The following is a 23,247-nucleotide window of genomic DNA, read 5'->3' on the forward strand; positions in this document are numbered from 1 at the left end:
GTTCTTACAAAAAAATACTCTTGATAACTCAATAAAATAGAGACGGGGGTTATGAATATCCTCTTAATCAACATACAACACAAAAAACGCGTTTTTTAATAAAAAGACAAGAAAAATGGTGTCGCGATTCAAAAAGAGAGACTTTTCTCATAACAATAGGAGAACAGATAAGCGTTCATTGCAAGGAGAAGTTGTAGTACATAGAAAGACATTGAGAAGAGAAAGAGAGAGTTATAACCAGATATATAAGAGAAAAATAGAAAAATAACATTATAGGAATCCCGCTTTTTATATATTACGTAGAGACAACTAAGCTGGAAGGCTTCTTCTTATACTAAAGACTTTCTAGTGTGCGTCTTGTCTTTTTGGAACAACTGGTTGATTGGTTTATTTGGGTACTTGAATCAGCATTTTTTGGGATCATCTTTTCGTATGTAGGAGTGTATATTGGTCACGATGCCTCCTTCGCAAAGTGAAGATGTTATTGATGAGTTCCTGGTCATCTCCTACAAAACCTTGGAAGAATTGGAGGTATGTTTTCATTTTCTGTTTTCATTTTTTTCGGTTTTTCCCTTTAAATTTTCTCTTATTTTTCCGTAGATTTTTATTTTCTCTGGTAGTAATTTTCTTTCTTGAAAAAGGTTCTAAATTGTCTTTGATTGATAAAAATGGAACCCTTTTTGATAAGTAACTTCTTACGTTATCTTCAGACTTCATAGGTAGGAGGGAAAAGGAAATCTCCCCCCTTTTATAAAGAAGGAAGGCTACTTTACTGGTTTCCTGTAGTCGCCGCTTTTCAATATGTATCTTCCACTTCGGTGACCCCTAGCCACGGGTCATCTTGGCACGCAATGTGTTGCGATTTTATAAAACAGCTTCAGAGTTCGGGTAGGTGTGCTACTGATACGGAGAGTATTATGGGATTATTTTTACCCTGATATTGTTAATCTTATCTGGTTACTTTGGTTTGGTGATCTCCGGACGTTTCTTCATTAAAATATCAGGCTGACACCCAACATTGTTTACACCCCTGTCTCACAGCCCCGGTGGAACTTGTTTCCTCAGTGGATATAAAAATTCCTATTGAAATCCTAATGGGGATAGACATTGTATAGGTTAAAAAACCCTGTGGGGATGGTTTTGGAGTGCAATTTTTAAACATGGAATTTCGCGTGGGGATGAAATCAAAGTCAATTTCCCAGTGAGGCTGAAATTCAAGGGTATTTTCCCACCGGGACGAAATTTTTGCTTAATTTTCCAGTGGGTATGAGGTCCCTACGGGTCTGTGATACAGGGGTGTTTGTTTAGACGTTCATGTAACGTTATAATGAGATTATGGATGATGGGCTTATGGTGTACAATATAACGGTCCGGAATTATCAAGCCCACCAAAAATTTATCGTAAAGGGATCGTAAAAAATGGATTGTGTCAATTCCACTAGAGGACACTTTTGGGGGTTATTAAAAATTATTAAAAATTCTCATGAAAATGGATTTTCCAGAAAGTTTAGAATTTTAAGGATATTGGAAGAAATGGGGTCTGAAAGGAATTTCTAACTAGCAGAAAAGATAAGATACACATTTTAAATCTAAAGTAGTTTTATTTCATATAGTTTATAACTTGAATCCAAATTTCCGATTTTGAAGTGATTTTGTTTTTTTTCAAACTTTTCACAAAAACTTTCTTGATATTGTTTTTAAATTTGACGTGTTGTTAGTTTCACTTCACACTTTGTCTTGAAAATCTTATGAGTAGTTTAAAACATATTTTCCTTATTACAGCAAGGGGAATAAATTTTTTTCGAGTTTTTTTACCTTTTTTGGTTCATCTTTTGCCGTGTCACTGACTTAGCCAAATCCAGACAATATAATCGGAATGAATCATATTCTGATGGGAAATAATTATTTAAAATTATTATTGAATTATCCATTCTACCGAGAACTTACAATCAGTCATTTTCTTGTATATTTTTCCTTGTATATTTTACTGAAATTAGACGCTAATGGTTTTCGAGAAGTAACCGGATAACTTAAAAAAAATATTCGACATTCCATGCAATGATTTTACAATCCTTTGGGGGTGAACATTTTGATTTCCAATTAACTCATTCTTTAAAATTTTAGCTTGCAATTTAGAATCAAAGTGATAGAAATAAGTCTGCAATGAAATTCTCTGTGTTATGAATGACATAACGACTTTTCTTATGATCCTATTAAGTTAATTCATAAACGAGAATTCGTAATAAAAGGTTGGTTACATAGCTCGTTATTCAGGATTTAATTTGAGAGGTTATTCTTTGCCCGTTTTTCCCGAACTTTTCGGTTATTTCTGCCTACCAAAATCAAGTTGAACTTACATTGTGAAAACCTTATCTGAAAAAATATCGATCCATAAGTAAAGATCGATATTCCTTGATATAGATCTATTCGAAATTTACATTCGAAAGACCTGCAGAATTTTCGATGAGTCTAAAAACATGAATAATTCATTTCTAGTTTGAAACCCTTTTTTTCTCATTTTAACTTTTTTATCAGTTCGGAAAAAAATATGGGATAAGAATCACATAAACCATATGCAACTCAAAAGATTAAAAATCTCCTCAAAAAAAAACGTATGAAATTTCGAAAGATTTTTGTAACCGCATTGCGAGGAAACATTCTGAGAAAATGTGCCGATAAAATCGCATTTTCCATTCAAAATAGCATTGACCTAGGCTAAAACGAATCCCACTGGATTTTTCTTGTCCTTGACTTTACCTTTAATCAAGATTGAAATGATCAAAAAAGTTTTGAATTTGTCCAACATTCAAGTTTGCCTTAACCGTGGATTCATAGAGTAGGTCTTTAAAATAACTTTTTCTGAAAGAGCCAGATTATGTAACCCTTAAATACAAAAAGCTGATGTTTCTCTTTCTTATGGCAAACGTAGGAAGTTAAAGGGCAAAGTTGAGGGATATCTGCTTTTAACGGGCTTTTTTGTAAAACCTCCATGAGAACATTCAAAATTCCTTGAAAAAACAAATTGCTCATTTTTTGGCATCAATTCAACTAACTTAGAAAAATCAATCATCTGATAGTTTTCGGTTGCGTCATAAATTACATATCAGGTCTTTTTTTTAAAAACGAGATTGACATTTTTACGTTGTTTTCGTTTGTCATGATGAAAAGCATTTCTTGTCTCTGAACTGTTGACGTGACGCGATTTTCTACCTTCTCACCTGGCACAGGACATCATAAAAACGTTCAACGTACGTTCCTACCGCTCATATACTGCAACGTTAGATGAACGTTGAAATAACGTTGACCAGTTAGGGTGTTAAAAGCGGTCAAAATCGGATTATTTTGAGTGAGATAAGCCGGCAAAGATTTTGAAACCGCTCTAGTTTTTTTCAACATCCATGTACCACAAGGCCGACAAGAGATTTCTATAGTTTTAGTTCATACGTAACATTTAAAAATCAAAAAAAGGATACTGTAAATGACTAAAACAAGTTCTTTTTGATGTTAGGGCTGATTACACATACCGAATTGGTTCATTTCACCAGCAAACAATAAATTATATGATAATTTCATAAAGAATTGCATAATGACTTGCACGATGGACAGCTGAAATAGCAAAACCAAACTTTATTTCATTATGCAATTTAAAAGTTATATAAATCATCAAATATTTTGTTATTAAACTTTAATATTCTTCACTAAAAGATTTTTAAAATTTTCTTACCCATCCTGAAATCTAAGTATAAGATTGTTCTTATGCCCGGGGGTTTTTAGGCAAAAATAGGTGCTGGGTATTTGCGGACGGTAGAGTCGGAATGACTCTTGTCTGCGTATATAGTTACGGAAACAACAAATGTCTAAATTGTCTCTTTAAATGTCGGACTTGCGCAGACGGCCCGGTCTGCACATACCCGACATTCTCCGATCTTTTAAAATTACAAAATGAGACGGGTGTACGAGATTTCTTCAGCGTGTCAATTACTTGATAATATGGCATATATCCTTCAGGGAGTCATTTTCTCATCTTGTTTACATTTTCAAAAATTGTAATTTCTTTCTCTCTGTAATTAGTGAGTAATGAATCTTGCGATATTTAAATGAGTTGATGAGATTGGTGTAATTATGATTAATATATTGATTAAGCATGTTAGTTACTGTAGGTAAATGGGCGCATGTTGTCACCAAGAGATCCTTTTGGGCGGATATAACCATTGATTTCAAAGCCCCGAAGGAGCTAGATCCATAACTCCTGAATTGGAAATGAAGCCACTTATTTGCCATCTAGAACACGTGATATGTGTGTTTCAAACACAATTTCTAAATGCGGGGCAAACTTAGGGCTTGTCTTTTTCTTGCTTGAGAAAGGTTGAAGATTTTTTTCTAGCTCCTTCGGGGCTTCAAACTCATTGGATTGGCCACCTTACCTTTAGGAGGAAGAGAAGAAATTAGGAGGTTAAATAGAAGGTGAAATTTTAGGGTTGACTTTTCTTTTACCCAAGGACGCTGAATTTAGTTTTTGTTGTGATTTCCTCGATCAAAAAAGGAATTTTGAAGTTTTGTTTTTCTATAATGTATGCCTTGTATTGAAATGTAACTCGACACTAACAGTTACTTATAGTGAAATAAAAACCCTCCTTTCTTATTAACATCAAGAAAGTAAGAGTTTTGAAGCAAATAAAAAACACAGCCATATTTCACGACGGGATGAGTCTCTCTGTATTTCTTTCTATCAAACCGTGATTACTTATTTATGCGGAAAAAGGAAAAACAATTTTCTTAAAGCTATACGAAGGTTGTCGACTTTTGACATAGCCTTTCCACACGTCCACATATTTATTGTGACTTAGCCCAATTTTTAAGACTACTTAATAAGTTTTTGTCTTTCTTTCACCAAGGAACTAACGGATCAATAAACGCGAGATCTCATAAAAAACATATTTTTGCTATACACAGGGGTGTAGACAGACCCGGTGGGACCCCTTACATACTGCAAATTTGGGCTAAAATAACCCTGCATTTTCAGCCCCACTGGAAAACTTACTTTGTTTTCATCCCCATTTACAACTGTTCAGCAAAAACTTTTTTGACCCCTGGAAAAATAGAATTTCTTTCCCCATTGGGAATGCGATAGAAATCTTCATCCTCGACGCACCTCTCTCATCCCACTGTGAGAAGAAATTCCACCGGGGCTGCTAGATAGGGTGTATATAACAAATTGATACAGAGGTGCAGACCTGTTACAGGGGTGGACTCTAGAGTAGAGAAAAAAATCTTTAACAAACATACCAAAGACGGAAGATGATCTTGCAGGGTGTGGAGAGAAGAGAAGTAAGGGCTTAAAATTATTCGGAAAACCTCATTAGCCTTAATTATCCTCTCATTTCAAAAAAAAAAAATCTAGCCTAAAATATTTTTTATAAGAAAATCGCTTATGTAAGCCAAAATTAATTACATGTGAGACAATAACTCTTGCTATTTGTTTACTGCGAAATTCTTGTTTATTGAACTTTTTTACTTCGAATTTGAAAAGAACTATTGATCCTGTTCGAAACCTGTTATATTATGCAGTTTGCGGTAACTCAACGGTGCGTAAACTTGTTTACAATATTTGGCTGTGAAATTCTCATGAGGTTTGACTCTCTTCTGACCTTCTCAACCTTTTTGCACATTCCAGTGTAAGAGGAGTACGCCTTCCAACACCCCCTTCTCACAGACTTGGTAGGATTTTTTTAGTCAGTGGAGATGAAAATAACGGACTGAAACTTGATGGAGATTGTATTCCCATGTATTTTTTATTGTTGGGGATTTCAATTCTTATGGTTTTAAATCAGAAAATTTAGCGGGGCTGGAGATCTTGCTGTGAGGATTGGTTTATTTGAATATTTTCAGCGGGGACAAAAATTTGAGAGTAATTTTCCATCGGGGACGATATTTTCGTCAATTTCTCCAGTGGGAAGTAGTCTCAGTGGGTCTGTGAGAAGGGGGTGTCTTCCAACTTCAGGGGGAGAATTCCGGTGTTGTCCTAGTTTTAGACGTCTATTAGTCTTGGATTTATCAGAAACACCATTCTTAAGACAATTAATTTTGGTACAGAACTGATTACGTCCATTAAACAAACAATCAAACTTCGCTTAATTTAGACAGGTTAGGGATAATGTTCTTAAAGAGAAATCGTGTACTAATTCAAATTTTTTTTCCAATCCAATATTTGTTGTTGTTATCAAATATAAAACGATTTTTCTGTTTGGTTCTCTTGAAAAACACATTTCCCTCTTTCTTTTACTCACAAAATCCCTTATGTGTTTTCATATTTTCAAAATCAATATTAGAAGATCTCATTCAAATATAGTTTCTGATCAAATTATTGTTAAATCAGTCTATATTAGACTAGCCTCTTTGAAAAATCTCCAAATTGCAAATGTGACCCCCACATGTTCTTTGCATTAAATTTTTTTAATTAACTGACACTTTGGGTGTATCGGATAGATTCTATAAGGCCCGAAGGGGGAAGACCCTTGGATGGGAAATGAAGCCACTTATTTCCCATCCAAAGCGGGTGACCTGCGTGGTTTCCACACAAACGCCAGACTAAAACCTATCGCCGGATTTCGAAAAATATGCCGCTAAAACAATTGTCTGTACACAAACCCGGTTTATTTCAAAATTCATTGGCGTACTACGAAGTGATAAAGGTGAGATTACATTAGAGTACACTCTGGTACAAAGACAGTGACAGTGTCAATCCGCCATTCTAAATGCAGCAAAATTCATTTTTTCTTGCCTAAGAAAAGTTAACGATTCCTCTCTAGCCCCTTCGGTGCTTTAAACTCAATTGAGTATTTTTGCGTTTTAGCGTTTTTTTCAAGTGATATGATTTATTGATATATTTCATTTCAATCATAATTAAGTAAAAGAGGTTACACTTGATACCGCTCATTTCTGAAACAATTAAGAGGTCATTTAGAAATATCCAATAGTCTACTCTTGTGTGGGTAGATACTGATTGGACTGTGGTTAATTTTTAAATCAGTATTTGTTTATGAAAAGGAAATTTTTAGTATTTTTTCTGCTTAAGTGTTCTTTACTGAAATACCTTATTACATGAATATTAGCATTAGGAGACGTAAAGATTTTCGTGTTAATAAAAACCCCATTATTTTGACTCTAAATTTGATTCTAGCAGTTTACAACAAGGCCGTTAAATACTTCCATATATTCATGTAATAAGTCAAATGTTTTGGCGTTTTGACCCGTGTTTCGAACCACCAGGACCATCAAACCCAATACGCGACTTGTGACTACGTTCCAATGAGTTTAAAGCCCCGAAAGGGCTAGAGAGGAATCTTCAACCTTTCTCAGGCAAGAAAAAGTGAAGCCTTAATTTTTCCCCGCATTTAAATTCTTTTTTTGGAAAACACACGGGTCACAAAATAAGTGGCTTCATTTCTTACCCAGAAGGTTCGGATCTAGCCCCTTCGGGGCTTTGAAATCAATGCTACTTTCACATCCAGTGGATTGTTCTATAGCTCCATGTTTGCTTCAAACTCAATGGGGCCATCCCACAAATATTTCTTATATCTCGTCACGAACATTATAAAATAGTAAACTGAACTTTTGAAATTCAATTAACGTCTTAAACGATTAATAACAGTTCATAAATCTCTTTTTACACCTCCTTCATTCAAGTGTAGTGTGTACCCAGCTTTGTTTGTTGTTAGACACACGTTACATTATATATGATTCACATTTTTATCAGAATTGTCATTACATCCCACCCAGCTGGCACACAACGTTGTTTTAACGTTGATCTAATGTTCACAACGTTCATATAACGTTTTATGAACGAAACAACGTAGTTGTTTGCAAGCTGGGACGAGCGAATGCTTTTTCGGCATCCCGGTACTATGGAAATGTGAGGAACTGCTACCCGATTAAAACGTAATAGGACTGAAAATCTACTTTCTTATGTAACAGACAGATGCAGAAATTTTCACCTGACACGCTAAAAGCTCTGAAGGTCGCGAACATTTTCAACTACTGGGATTTTTAGAAAATGGAATTTTGCAAGACAGTGTCAAGGATTTTGCAGTGGGAGGCCTGGACCCCAGCCCTCGTTTTTTGGGGCTGGGTGGGTCCAGGCGTAATATTTTCAGGCTTACGCGCACGGGCACCTGAACCTGACTTGCGGTATGCGGCACATAAAAGGTCGCCTATCATTCCTCTCCGCTGGGAAATTGGTCTGTTCCTTTAGAGCTTTAGCGTGGGCGGCCGCCAATCCGCTATCGAAATATCAGATAACTACGTATCTATAATGGATGGCATATCTCTCACCTAGACAGAGAGGTCTATTTCCTATCTGATAGCATTCAGTAGTGGCGTAGCTTTAAACTTCAGATTGACGGGGACGCAAGGTACAAAAGGTTAGTCATAGTCCAAATCCAAATTTCATTCTGTCGGAAAAAAATTCCCGATTCTAATCTAAATCAATTTGTAATATGATCATTTTTTAGGTGTCAATTTTTCATACAACTCTTATATGGGTTATATGTTTAATCTTTCGGTTGATGATTCACACGTGAGCTTCTATATGCGAATTAAATACACAGCTGAATTAAATCTTTATTATTTAACAAGATCAAAGATTTTGAATCGCCAATGTATGAAGAACTGTCGAAACTTATCTTAGGCTGCTTGCATCCACTAGCGGATTTGCGGTCATACTACCTGGGGTTTTGTAGAGGTCTGCGATCTAGACTAAATTTATCTAGGTCCTAGAAAAAAAGAAATATGAATCACGTGACTTCATTTCAACCCGTAGTAGTGGTGCAGTCCTGTTTTTCCGAAATATTCGAACTTCCAAAAAGAATTTAAACTCACTGGATTAAGAGAATTCATTCATTATATTAACCGCCAGACTTCAGTCAGACTTCAGCCCTGTTGTTTATTTTTCATAATGGTTTCAAAGAGATATTTTTCTTTATTGTTGACCCGTTTGCCTCAACTGTTTGATGTCGAGATTAATCTGAAAAGCGTGTTGCAACTTGATACTCCGGATAACAGATATGATTTAAAGGCTCTCTATTGGAAATTTCTACTCATTAAAAAGTTTCCCTTGTTGATTCTTTTCGAAAAAGTCACTCCATATTCAGTTTTCATCAACTTTCTGTTTAAAGTTTGTTGTTAAGGTTACCACGCTCGTTTACCGGTATTTCAGTCCAAATTTAGCTAATGGATACCGAATGCGTGAATTTGGAAAAAATGCGTGATTGCTCATAACACACCTGAGAATGGAATGATTCTGTTGGCCTTTATTCCCCTAGTCAAGAAAGTGATTGAGCCATTAACTTATTTATATAAGCCGAAAGGAGAAAAATAACTTGTTTCTTTTGGCCGGATTGCCAGGCGGTATATTAATTGATTGTAAAAGCTGATGAAAATGCCAATTTATTATTTCTCTTCTCATACAGTATACACTCTCTTTTGTAACTTTATAAGAGCAACGAGATTTAGAAACGTCAATAAATTAGAGCAAGCCTGGGCAAAGAATGACTGAATTTCAAGCAATTTAAGGGTTGTTGGTAAAGAATGCCTGAATTTCGCTCTAAAAATAAGAACACGATAAGAACACTTGATTATTGTGCCAGAAAAAGAACGTCCGAGCTTAAAAAAAATTTACTAGCTCTTATAAAAGATGTTTACTGTATGTGTACGTGGAAATCAATCATTTTTGAACTCTTGACAGTTTTTTGATGTGTGACAAAAAGGACGCCGATCAGTGTACTGTGTCACTTGAGTGTCTCTGATAATAACCCAGAAGCAAGCACTAAATTTCTATTCCTTTTGAAATGATTACACAAATCCAAGGAGCTTCCAAGCCTTTTGAAATCAAAAGAAGGAATTCTTGTCTTCAAACTATTAAACTTGTCACTTTCATTTTTATTTCGAAACGAGTTCGCTGAAGTCATCTCGGAAAGCAAACTATTGAGTTGCGGTCCTTAAATTTTCCCCAGGAATCGGGGGCAGCCTACGGTACTGTGGATCTGTTTTTACCTTCCCAATTTATTTGATTCGTTACCAATTCTCGTAATGCTTAACTAAAAGTACCCAATATTAGCCAATCAATTGGAGTTCAGGAAACAGATCTCTCGGAAAATTTGGCGGACGAAATACATTCGTGATATTGTGTTCAGTTCAACGATCAATAAAAGAATCGTATTGTTTTTAGTTTTTAGGTATTAATATTCCTTTTTCTCGTTCCCAAGCCTTGTCTAGACGGTTTTAAACTGTCTGTCAACTACGGCAAATTATCCAGTTATGTTAAAACCTTGTTAATGGCTACATGTCAAAATAACACACGGGTTTATTAGCAGATCTCCACTGTGTCGTTTGTTTGCACATATTATAATATCCTGTGACTAAGAAGCAAGAGCGAGAGAGAGAGATAGAGAGAAAGGGGTAGTTATTTATGTAATACATTGTCAATAAGGATTTCCGAATGACCTTGCTATTAAAGAGATAACACTACTTGATAAAACTTAAGTATATGTTCCACTCTTTTATAGCTTCTTATAAGAATTTTCATATCATAAGACAGTTGGAATTTAGTTACTTAGCCAAAAAATTCACCATCCTGCTCCAATTGACAGGAGACGATTCTATTCACATACCCTAATATTCAAGAAGATTTTAATTAGTCCGCGCGTTGCACGAGCGTTCGTTCTTAGACGAAATTCAATGCGGTCTTAAATATTTTGGCTGAATAACTAGTCCAGAGCATAACATTCGCCACATCCATGCGGAGCAGAGTTTGATGGTGTACACATAATGGATGGATCTCGTTCCCCTTGAAAACGTCATCATTTGACCATGGAGTTTGTCATAGAATCATAACCTTGGTTCAAGTAAGAGGGGGTTTATCTAACAAATTCTGCATTACTTAAAATAGACAAAAATAACGACAAACTTCATAAAGAACGACAAATTTTGTCGTCCACAACCCCGACTGAAAGTGACTTTATCACCCCTACGGATTCATTCCTCTTTGTTTATCACGGGAATTAACTACATGTGCTTTAAAAGAACGACAAATTACGCATGCGTAATTAATGCAGGAATTGGCAGTTGAACTCACTGTAAGGCCTGAAATTGTGTCAAAGCAAAATCTTTAAAAGGATTGATGCTTGAAATTGAGATCTAAAAACAATGTACAAATGGTGTTTATGTTTATTGTTTTAAATTAAGATATTTCCGGATATCTTAAGCTAATGATAATTTCGACTCGTTAGCGTGGGTGGGATTACCTTAAGTATGTAAAATACTTCACCAGTATATTAGAAATTAGATTTACGACCATCCTTGCAAACAAAGATTGATTGGACTTATCTTCAATCCAAGGGGACCAGAAATCCTTTTTTTTAACACAATTTCCCCAATTTTTAGTACAATTTCTACCACACCGTTATCAATATCACATTTTTCAAGTTACTTCTTACCAAAACAGAAATCCCTATGCCCACTTGTTCTCAAAATACAGACGAAACACTAATATTCTATGTTAGCGTCCCTCAATTTAGTCCAAATTCTTTATCTGAGGTTTATTCGATTTACATGATTCAGGATTCTATTAAATTTGATTGTTTTGACTGTCAATAAAGCGTTGCGGTTGTAAGCCGGATGTCATTTGATTTTTAAAAGGTAATTGCTTTCACAATGTTTTGAAATTGAGCTTTTATTCAAACAACCACAGTGTGTTGAAGTTGATTAGCAAGTTCATCCATATCCCAGACGGCGCACAACGTCAAAACAACGTCCATGTGACATTCATAACGTCCAAATAACGTTATTTGAACGTTAAAACAACGTTGTGAGCCAGCTGGGATATTTATTTGCACCGTATTAATATCCCTGTCTCACTGACCCGGTATTTTGAAATCCACAGGGTGGCTTTGAAAAAGTAAAATTTTATCGGGTTTGAATTTGAGATTTTAAAAAACTCACTGGCGTGAGAATTTTCTCCTCAACATTCATTTTCAGGTAGTTAGGCTCCTAGAATTCATGTGTTTTTTTTCGGTTTTGACCGAGTTGACATAACTAATACGATTACTGTCCAGGTTAAAACAATTAATTTGAACCGGGTTTACTCATTTCCCTACCAGGGTTTAAATTAAGCCAATTTTGGTAATTTTTTAAACCGGGTTATCCAACGGGTTACTGATACAGGGGTGTAAACTGGTATCAAACTGCTACCAACTCCCTACAGTTCTTTTTTAGGACTTTGATAGCTCTCATGAAATTCTACTACGTAAAATTCCGAATATGGACAGTACGAGAATAGATTTTACGCCTTTCATTATGGGGACAAATATATAAGATGCTGTTTATGACAATTTTTATAGCCCAAAAAACCTGTAATTTTTCTTCACTTGGTATTGAACCTCTGTCCATTTGTTTACTATTTTTAACATTTGATTACATATTTATTGTGTAAGAGATTCGATTGTAAAAAAAAAATGTAAATGGGAAAAACCTACCTTTCGAAACCAGCACTACTTTTGTTATTGTAATTCGTCCTCAACCTTCCTACGCGTTCAAAAGCCAACTATGAGAATATTGACAACTTTTTTGAGCTTCTGCTTCCCACTTTGATAAACATATTTACCCTATAGAGAAAACACTACTCATCCTCGTTCTTCCCTACATAGGGAATAGATTTCCCCCACCAAATGTGCAGGAAGGTAAAACTCGCATTTATGGCAAAGCAAATCTGTTTTTTTAACTAAAAAATAACCGCACCCTTGTTGTAATGCCGTTGGAAGCAGAAACGTTTGGGAAAAATTGAGGAAAATAACTTGTATTCTACTGTATTTTGAAGTGTTGAAACTGAGGGAAGAGTGTTATATTTCAATCTTCGTTTAAGTCTTCGTGGATTTTTCCTGAATTCTGAGCTAGAAGCTGAAATCTTGGAGGTCAAACTTCTAAGTTGCATGGTCATCCAAATTCAAAATATGTCAATCATAGTAAAGGTTCGTTACCAGTCACAAGAACAGGGTCCACGCCAACATACGGGGTGGGGGGTTCAGAGGATATAAGACACCTTGAAAATGTATATTTTTTCTTAAATCACCATTCATTTTGAAGCATATCAGGGGGTAGTCTGAATTGAAGACCTGTACACCTCCTATAAAAAACTTTTCCTCTGAGGATGAGCAGAAGTCTAGGACCCCCAAAATTGAAATTTTTAAGAAATAGCTCAGTTAACTTGAAAAAGAAAATAATCATGTTTAAATTATTATTTGACTGGTCTCTGGTGGGTTTACTTGCCAAAAAAATGCACACATGTATACATACAGTTTTGTTTTGGTTTTCTTGTCAACCCCAAGACTCCGCCTTCCTTGAGAACTTTTGATGACATTCTTGTCATATTTTTTTTCTTAAAATTTTTAATGTATTTTAATTCATAAACTCATCAAACTGGCTTATTTTTGTGAAATCAAGGCTTGAATATATTAAAATTCAACCAAATACCGCGTTCTGTTTTCCTCCACTCAATACAGTCAGGGTGATTCAAATCAAGATATCAAAAAACTTTTTTCTTTACACAATTTACGGTTTTAATCTACTTTGTAGTATTAAGCTGATCTCTATGACCCGATACACGTTATCACTTGGCTACTAGTAGTACAGTTGTCTCTGATAGTCTTTTCTTTTAGAGAAACAGTTTGAAATAAAGCCAGACACCATTGTATGGGCCAATAAATATCTACTTGTTATACACCTTTTCGACCGTAGCCGCCAATTGCCGCTCGGGCATTTTTCTGTCTGTTTTACCACCCTAAGACCGTCCCAGTCTTTTTTTCGCACCTATATACAATAGAAAAAAGTGTGCAAAAAAAGACGGGATCGAGTTTAGGGGGATAATCAAATAATAAAGTGGCACGCGCCTGACCGCGCGAGTACGGTCGAAAAGGTGTATTACAGATATTTCATTTCGAGTTCGATGATATCTACATGAATGACTGCATGTACTGTAGATAATTGGTACTGTGGTATTTATGACTCAGCAACCAATTTGAATTTCAATAAAATTATTGAATGACCAATATCTTTTTTCACTTTTGAATTTAATTGAATATTCAAAAAGTAGAGAGACTGTTGATTCGAAATCACGAAAAGCTTATTGTTTCAGCCCTAGGCCTTACTGGGCCGACTTATATGCTTAAATATTAGGAAAGGTTCTTATGTGTGACTGGGACCATTTGCGGCATTTTAATACTGTGTACCTCGTTCGTGCAATATTAATGTCATCGGCTTGTTTTTTAAGAAGAGCCGGCAAACATCTCAAGTTTTCAAATGTCAAGATTTTGATTAAGTACATCCCAGAATTTCTTAAATAGTATTTTAAAAAGGCCAAGATATACATCAATATGTCAACTCTTTCAAGTACTGACTGTGTCTGTTATTTACCTTTTATATACCGACTTTATTAGACTGATTGGAACTCCGGCTCTCGGGCTAAAACAAAACTCTTTCAGGCTTTTAGGCATAATAGATAGGCGATCGAACATATTGAAACTAGACATCAATGTCAATTTTAGGTATTATTACTCGACACAACATTTTTCATTTTTGCAACATTCTTTTGAAATTGAATCTCCGATTTTGAATTTCAAAGAAAACAGTTATAAAAATATTGTAGAACTTGTTTTGATAGAACATGTCGTTCAAGCCGAAACACATCCTACTACAGTCTTACATTAGGGTTTTCGAGGCATTTCAACAAACCCGGCTTGACTTACCTTCTCCACTGGTAAGTTGGATCATAAAGATACCCTGAAGTCTAGGAAAGAAAAATGTTAGATCCCTATTCTGAAAAGCAAGAGATTTTCCACGATTCCAAGTTGGCACAAAGATAGATCCTTCATTCATCTCCAAGCTATAAGGCTTAAATACCAATGTTCCATCATTAAAATAGGTATTTTTTGTCTACAAAATCATAGGAAATCTTTCAAGGAGCTTACTCAGAAATTAAATGTAAAGAATATGGAAAAATCGCAAATTTATAGGCACTGCTTATTATAATCAACCAAGAAGGAACTACTTTATTTTTTCTTCCTACTCGTCTATAATTTCTATAATTACTTTTCCTCAATGAATGAGTTGGAATTTCATGCCACCATGACAATTAAATAGCTCCTTGACTACCCATAGTGCACCTTGACGACCCATAATTAAGTTGTATGTTTTAAAAAGCTTCCTAAAATACACACCTCATTAGACAAAATTGTAAATTCAGGATTTGATTTTTTTTATATTACTTTGATACACGTTTTTTTTTATAAGAACAAACTATATAAGAACATAAGGCTTCGAGGCCCAAAAATTTAAGAACATTCTAAGAACATACAAAGGCTTTGGAGACTTAATAACATGCAATTTCTTAAGAAATTACATCAAAATGCTCAGAAAATGCTGAAAATAAGAACATTTTAAGAACATTTTTAGGCTTCAAATCCAAAAAACTAAGAACATCCGAAGGCTTCGAAAATTTTTGACGTTCTTATAAAAAAAACAACGTGTAATCCTTTTAGATAAAAGCATAGCTAGACTATGCTATAGTCTAAGACGAGTTTCATCTAAGAGGCACAAACGTGAAGACGGGAATTTTTTACGGGAGTAGCTGTTGTCTTAGACTATATCAATTTGGTAGAAAAGCGGAAATTTTGGATTTTGGTTAGCGGTGTGATCGGCCGGCCCGGTTCGAACAAATGTAAACAAACAGTCGGGTCTGACTGGTAAATCCCGCGGCAGTTCTTGCTGCTAATACAGATTGACCCGACTGGAATAATGATTCCAAAACAGGGCGACAGAAAGTTGTTGATCTGTTCGTGTGGAAATGTTTTATGCAATTCTTTAGCATTTGAGTCTCTTAGCCTCCTATTAGTTAGTACTTTAGTTTGTAACTTCTTTGCAACAAGGTGTTTTATGTAAATGTTTTGTTTTGAATTTATTTTTAACAAGCAGAACTCAGATTCAAGCAAGTATCATATTTTTTCAAGAATAAAAGAGAGAAGAGGTAAGCAGTAAGGCTTTTTCTCTTTTATTTTGAAAGACTCATATTTTTTTAATACAAACTTGTAACCACCAGGCTTATCTCCAGTGTATAAGGCTTGCTTTTTCTTACAGGCCGCAAGCTAACGAAAAAAGAGGATCAGTTTGGTTTGCAAAAAAAGAATGAATCATACTTAATTAAAATGTATTGTAAATAATTACACCCGTGAAAACATCTGCAGTCTATAACAGCAAAAATCAGTAATTATACCAAACTTGTGAAATTAAAGATTATTGGTGAATTGCAGTTTTATTGAAAAATTGAGCATAAAATTCTGAAAAACTTGAGAAAGCTTTTAAATTTTTGAATAAAGCAGTAGTCTACTAGTCACACACATAGCAATTTTTTTTTCTTTAATCACCATGATATATTGGGTGAAATTAAAAGATTTCATTTTCACAATTGTAACTTTTTAAAGTTAATTATACGTGTGTTCACCCGAAAATCAAGGTATATATATACTTTTTTAGATTTTTCCTGTGTGAATGATTGCGGCATTAATTTTGATTTTTTAATAAATTTTAGGTTCGGTCCGGGCCGTAAAACAACAATTCAAATTGGTCCCACCTTATGGTCTTCCAAAACCTTTCAAGTCCAACACAGAAAAAATTCAATGTAAATCATTGCATGACTTTTTAGTGGATTCGCGATAAAAAGCTGCAATTAATAATTCACAATGAAAAGGTGAAATTTAATCGTGAATTGTTGTCAGATTGCAGCTTTTCACCGTGAATTCACTAAAAGACCAATTTTTTTCCTGTGCTAAGTTGTCATATACTGATTATAATTTTGATAATTATTAAATATAGAAAAGTAAATATATAATAAACATTTCCAATAATGTTGACACCAACTTCAATTGTGGACAAAATAACAACCATTACTAGCAAGATAGTCATTAAGAAAAGACTTTTCTTTATTCATCTTCTTATCGACTGCTATATGTTATTGTTAACCGGCTACTTTTTCGAAGCGGGCTACATGGCTTTTTGCGCAATGCAATTGGTTCTTTTCGCATGACGACGGGCCTACATTGTCCAGAGCTGCCCGTCGTTAGGAAAATTCATTGTGACGTCACTTTTTCAAAGGAAAATGAACAATGCGTTGACATCATTTCTCTCATTTTTTATTTCTGACGTCAGAAATTATAGCAATTTTTTATCTCTTTTCGTTTCGTTTGTTTTTTCTGCTTTATTTCACTATTTTTCCTGGATAAAGCGCTAAAAATCAATCAAAGTTGAAGGAAACGGTTAACAAATACAATAATGACCGGTTTTTTTCGGGCTGTACTGAAAATATTGCCCTCGGTCAACGCAACAACCTCGCAAGCTCGGTCGTTACTTGACCTCGGGCAATATTTCTCAGTACAGCCCTCACTAACCGGTCATTATTGTATTAGTAATAGTTGCTATTTTGCCCTTCTATATAATCAAGAGGGCATTATATAAAGACATATTATATTCAATATTTATTTTTTTCATGCAAAAAAAATGTGTATGAAATTTCTATCGTATTTTTGGTTATCTTTTTTTTAATTTTGAATAAATCAATTCATTTTTACGTGGGATTTTACAGTTACAGGCTTGCCACTTGGATCATTTAAAAGGATATTTGAATAAAGAAATTTGGTAGGTATTTTTTGCAAAGCATCTGGTTTGCAGTCAAAAATACCTTCTCGGCCTCAGGTCTAAAATTGAAAATTTGAACCACATATTTTTGGGGGAATTTTTTTTTACAAATACATTTCAATCGTCACAGTGACCCTACATTTTAAATTTAAAGTAATTTTGATCACTGGTTCAGGAATTATGATAAATTTTTATTTTTTTACAAGATTCAAACTAAATTTGTGTTTTCGCAGGATTTATAGTTGTAAAATTTTAGATGAAATTTGCAAACTATATCACAAGAAAAAAACAATTACCTTGACCTATAGATGAATTGGCGGTGAAAAACTGTAATCTTTCAATAATTACTTGGTGATTAGCTGAAATTTCACCGTAAATTATTATAAAAGATTTCAGTGTTTCACCTTGAATTATACCCTAAAGTGAAGGGAAATTTTATATCTTGCATTCTGTGTATGGGCTGATTGGGTAGCAGATAATTTTGCATTTCTCCAGAAGAATGTGGAGATTTGAAGTGAAAAAAGATTCTTTTCGATACAATTTTTCTAACACCGTAAAAATTTATGGTTCAAATTTTCATTAGACCTGAGGCTTAGAAAAACTGTTTTTGAATGAACCAGCTGCTTGCGGAAAATATAGTCAAAAAGAAACTTTTGGTTAAGATGTTTGAAGTACTGCTCTTGTATCATAGAAGGGTCGTTGTTCAGATGTTGTGGAAAGTGTTGTTCAGATATTATGTAGGGTTTCCTCCAGGGGGGGGGGTTGTAGGGGTTCGAAATACCGTTTTCCCGTTAAATTTTTTGCTGAATCCCGGAATCCCGAAAATTGGAAAAAATAATAACACCGTCGCACCGGTTTGTACAGGTTCAAATACCGGCATAATGACAACAAATAAGGCCAAATACCGTCACCGTCTGATTTTAAAATACCGTTTTCCCGTCTTTTTTTGGGAGGTCGTCAGTAGTCCGACACTTTCTAGTCCGACAGTAAAAGTGCCCGACGTTGGATTTGACGAATGCTTCAGTATTCCGACAACAATTTTGTCCGAAAACGAGTCAAAAAAACAAACATATCAAACGAAATATGAATCGCCCAAGAGGAGCCCCATCTTTTATAAGCAACCAAAGTTTTGACTTTGAGGTTGGACCCCTAAACCCGACTTTTCTTAAATTTTGGGAAGCTTATTAGGATTAAGCCTTCACGAACGAGTCAAATTTAACGAACCCTTATTCAACATTCGACACTCTAAAAATCTTTCGTTTTTCGGACAAAAGTGACGTCGGGAAAAAAGACTTCTAAATTGTAAATTTATTTTATAGATTCGGACTATTTTACTGTCGGACTAGAAAGTGTCGGACTAGTGACATGCACCCCTTTTTTTCCCGTCAAATCCCGTAATACCGTACTAAAAAAGGGCCAATCCTGTCATACCGTAAAAGTAAAACCCCCCCTTCAGTCATAATGGAAAGTGTTGATCAGCCCACCATGGAAATGTGTTGATCAGCCACTGTGGAAAGAGTTGTTTAGATATCGCAAAAAGTGTTGTTTAGATATCGCAGAAAGTGTTGTTTAGAGACGGTGGAGGTTGTCGGTCTGATATTGAAAAAGGTGTTGGTTGAATTTTGTAGAAATGCATTGGTTGAAATGTGCCAGATAACCGCACCATGGTTATATATTGCTGGTACCACTGTACCGTCACTCAAGTGCCAAGCTGAAAAATTCTAAAAAGATAGCTATACATTAAAATCAATCAAACCCAACAAAAATAAGCAGGAAGTAAAATCTATTAAAATTTAGGCCTTTTTTCTTTAGAAGAAACTTTTCAGTGATTGAAGATTTTTGACGTGCACAAAATCATACTTGACTTAAGACAGAACTGGAAAAAGTCAATATTCCAGTTTTAACTGACACTGATTCCTGCTACCATAAAAGAATAAACTACAAAATCCAGTGAATATAAACCTTACCTTTAGATGCTACATCAAGTTGAATAAAATTTCCAAAATATCAAAGTTAGAATTTGTTTGTGGGCCTTGAGGAAAACAATCCCTTTCTAACTAATATTGTCAAAAAAGCTAAAGAAACAGCAAATGCATTTAAGTAAGGTCTTCAGCCTTCAAATTATCCCACAATAACATACTTCTTCACCAAAGAAAACAACCATTCTTTGGATAAAGTTCACTCCCTACTTGCATCCTTCCCTTCGATTTTGTGTTGTTTTGGTTTTCTCTACCAAGTTCGTCTATAAATCTACAGGGATTTTTCGCAAAAATCACCGACCCTTCTCCAAGGTCGGTAAGGGCAAAGATAAAATCAAGAAAAGCGCCAAATTGATATCGTCCGTAAACACAGACTCTATCCGCCGCGAAACATATTACGTTTTATAGTATACAAACTATGTTATATCATAATATTATATTATACGGACGATAGCATCGTCTAAAGCATAGCTTGAATTCTTGAAATTCTCTGTTTGACTTTAAAATGCATTTTCCAGACACGCTTTTTCCCATCTTTTTCATGGTATTCTGTTTATGGTATTGTTTTAGGCCCGTGAGATATCAACAATTGTAATAAGTTTAAATGGGAAAAATATAAGCGGGAATGTTTCAGGGAAGCGACTTTTATACTCCACGTTCCACGTTCTATGTCACCCATTTTTGTCGATACATGATAATTTTGAACAGATAAAAGTAGTATTAGAGATGTCTGATTCATACAATAGAGGTCACATTGATGCAACTGTGTCTTATTTATGATATTCGAATTTTACTAGCTGTGACCTGCCGTTTCAAAATGGGAGCTTCTAATTTCTTTTCGTAAAGAGGGGGAAGATTGATTTTAAAGGAATGTGCCTCTGCAGGAAATTTGATTAAATAATTGCATATAGTGTTTATTGGGTCATAGAATTCAGTTTTTATATATTCTCCAAGCATTGGAAATTTAGTTTTGACCATAAGTATTGAAGGAAATTATATCCTATGTACTTAATAAATCAAAAAGAAATCGGAATAATAAAAGTTCCTATTTCACTTTACATAACCACTTCAAATAGTTTATTTTGCCAGCTTTCATTGATATAATTTATTCACGTACATAAATTATGACGTATTTTAACCGAAATACGAAATATCATGACCCCCGGTTTGATTTTTCTTTTGTTAGAACATTCCTTTCAGTTTTGTTCTTTTGTTTCAGATAATTTTTACGCATAATTAAGAACCCCTCTATCTCGTCTCGTGCTTTAAATTGCGTTGTGTGGTTTTTCCCTCTCTGTTTTGTAGTGTTTATACGTGTTTATATAGGATTAGAACATTTATAAGAAAATTTTAAGAACATTTTAAGATTAAGCTTTAAGAGTTTTTAGCCGCATGAAATTTCAAGTTAACTACTTAAATAGATAACAGGGAATTCCGATTTTAACAATTCAAGAATGGAGGGAGACAGAAAATATACCTAAAAATATAAATTGCTTTTAAAATCCTTACATACCGCAAACAGTCTAAAAAGATTTTACTGCAACGTATTTTAACTTTTCAAATAAACAGGAATATTGATTTTGAATCAACTATTTTATTTTCAGGCTGATGGTCCTATTCGTCCAGGTGCTTCATTTATCAAGAGCACTTCTTCAAGCAATGCCGCCCCACCAACAAACACAAAGAGGTCAAACAGGCGCTCAAAGAATAATACGCCACAAAATGTACCGCCCACTACCGCTCCTGTTGAAAAGAGTAAGAGAAGGGCGGAGAAAATTGAAGATATGTCGGCTGTAAAACCAAAGAAGAGGATAAAAAGAAAGAAAAATGAAGAGGTAAAAATTAAACTTGTTTCCAGATCCTTAGCTTTTTTCATCACGTCTACATTAATAATGGGCATACAATCATGGAGGAAAATTTATGGGACAACAGTAGAATATAACCTTCACCCTTTTCCTCCCACGACAGTGACAATGTTGAAGGGCATTAGAAAGGTCGGTGGGACGGCCATTTGTACACAACTTTGCCACTGGGAGGAAAGGACGGGTCTTTCCATTGTTTTCCCAACATTTTCCAGTGTTTTTCTCAAACATTGATGTCCATGATTGTAGATACAAAATACAAATATGCCGATTTGATACGATAAGATGCCGAGGTGGTTTCTTTCTTCCATTCACATACAGGGTCGCCTTTCGTCGTTTTACTTGATCATACTTTGGTCTAGCGGCAACCCTGTTCCAATAAACCCGTGAATTTTTAATCAACGTACGCTCTCAGATCATATCGAATATCATTCATAATTGTTATTTCCCCCAGACCCCTGAAGAATCAACCAATGAGGTTACAAGTTCCAGTTCCTGCACTACAACGCATGCGCACCAAGTCATTAAACAAGAAGAACCAATCAACGATGTTGAAGAGAAAGAACAGAAGGATGACGTCATTGAAGCATCACGTGATATCATTGAAAATATGACGTCACAGCGTATACCAAGTCCAATCCCTGTCTCAGTACCACTTGCTGTTAAGGTTCGTCAAATCTTTATTATCAAAATTTATAGAAAAGAAAATTTGTAAAATTTCCGTCAATGACTGTTACAGGAAGTCAAAGCTATAAAAATATTGAAATACAGTAAAAGTGTTATATAAAGTATAATCATGAACCGGTCTTTCAAATAATAAACACGTGCATCAGTACAACAAGCGCCGAGTGGGCAACTAACATAAGAATAGAGACCGGATTACAAAATGTACCACAAGAAGAAGCTTAGGTGGCCATTCATCCTGGTGGGCAATAATAATAACAGTCCCTTCGCCTCCAAATTGGACCACCTCTTCTCCTATGATTATGTAATGTACAGCTTCCGGAAAAAGAGATTTTCTGTTTTCTTTAAAAGTTAAGGAAGGAAACATCGATTAGCAGACACCAATCCGAGGAGGAAGTTTGCTATACTCATGTGCAAACTTTTTCTTTTCCGTTCGTGTAACTGCGTACAGTGGAGTCTCTATAACTCGAACACGTACGGGGGAACTCAAAAATTTGTTCGAGTTATGGAAATTAACTAATAAGACATTGTTAACTGAAAAGACGATAAAGCTTGTTCGAATTAAGGAGACTTTTCGAGTAATAGAGGTTATAGTTCTGGAGATTCCACAGTACTTGTTTTTATAAAGTTATGGTGAAACAATTTCTTCAAGCATCGATGGGGTTCTGTGATCTTAAAGTAGAAAAAAAACTAAAATCTATATAAGAGCTTTCTGTGTAGGTGTACGAAGATTTTTTATAAGATAGGAAATTGCCCACACTGACTTGTTGATTACTTACATCCTCATTTAACATGTTTTGATTGTTCCAACCTTTTCTATTTTCACTGAATTCTTTTAGGAGGAAATCGAAGCAACGACTACGATGCCAGCATCCACGAAGCAAGGTAATGTTATTTTCTATTTTCTATTTTATAGTCTTAGACCATGTTACGGTTTCGTATTGCTCCGGTGTGGTATTTGTTACGGATAAGAAGTATTCATACGA

General features: G+C 34.9%; 1 protein-coding gene across 1 annotated transcript in view; it reads left to right on the forward strand.

The window, feature by feature from the left end:
- The first annotated feature begins 354 nt into the window (after positions 1–354).
- The window catches only part of LOC136798079 (autism susceptibility gene 2 protein-like), a 29,787-nt gene continuing 6,894 nt past the window's right edge, over positions 355–23,247 (forward strand). Inside the window, exons 1-4 of the mRNA XM_067054669.1 lie at positions 355–531; positions 21,320–21,550; positions 22,032–22,244; positions 23,101–23,146. Coding sequence (XP_066910770.1) covers positions 457–531; positions 21,320–21,550; positions 22,032–22,244; positions 23,101–23,146 — 565 coding nt within the window. The 5' untranslated portion in view covers positions 355–456. The remainder of the gene's footprint in view (positions 532–21,319; positions 21,551–22,031; positions 22,245–23,100; positions 23,147–23,247) is intronic.

Source organism: Clytia hemisphaerica, unplaced genomic scaffold (genome assembly GCF_902728285.1).
Source record: "Clytia hemisphaerica strain Z4C2 unplaced genomic scaffold, Clytia hemisphaerica genome assembly, whole genome shotgun sequence".
In the NCBI taxonomy this organism is placed as follows: domain Eukaryota; kingdom Metazoa; phylum Cnidaria; class Hydrozoa; order Leptothecata; family Clytiidae; genus Clytia; species Clytia hemisphaerica.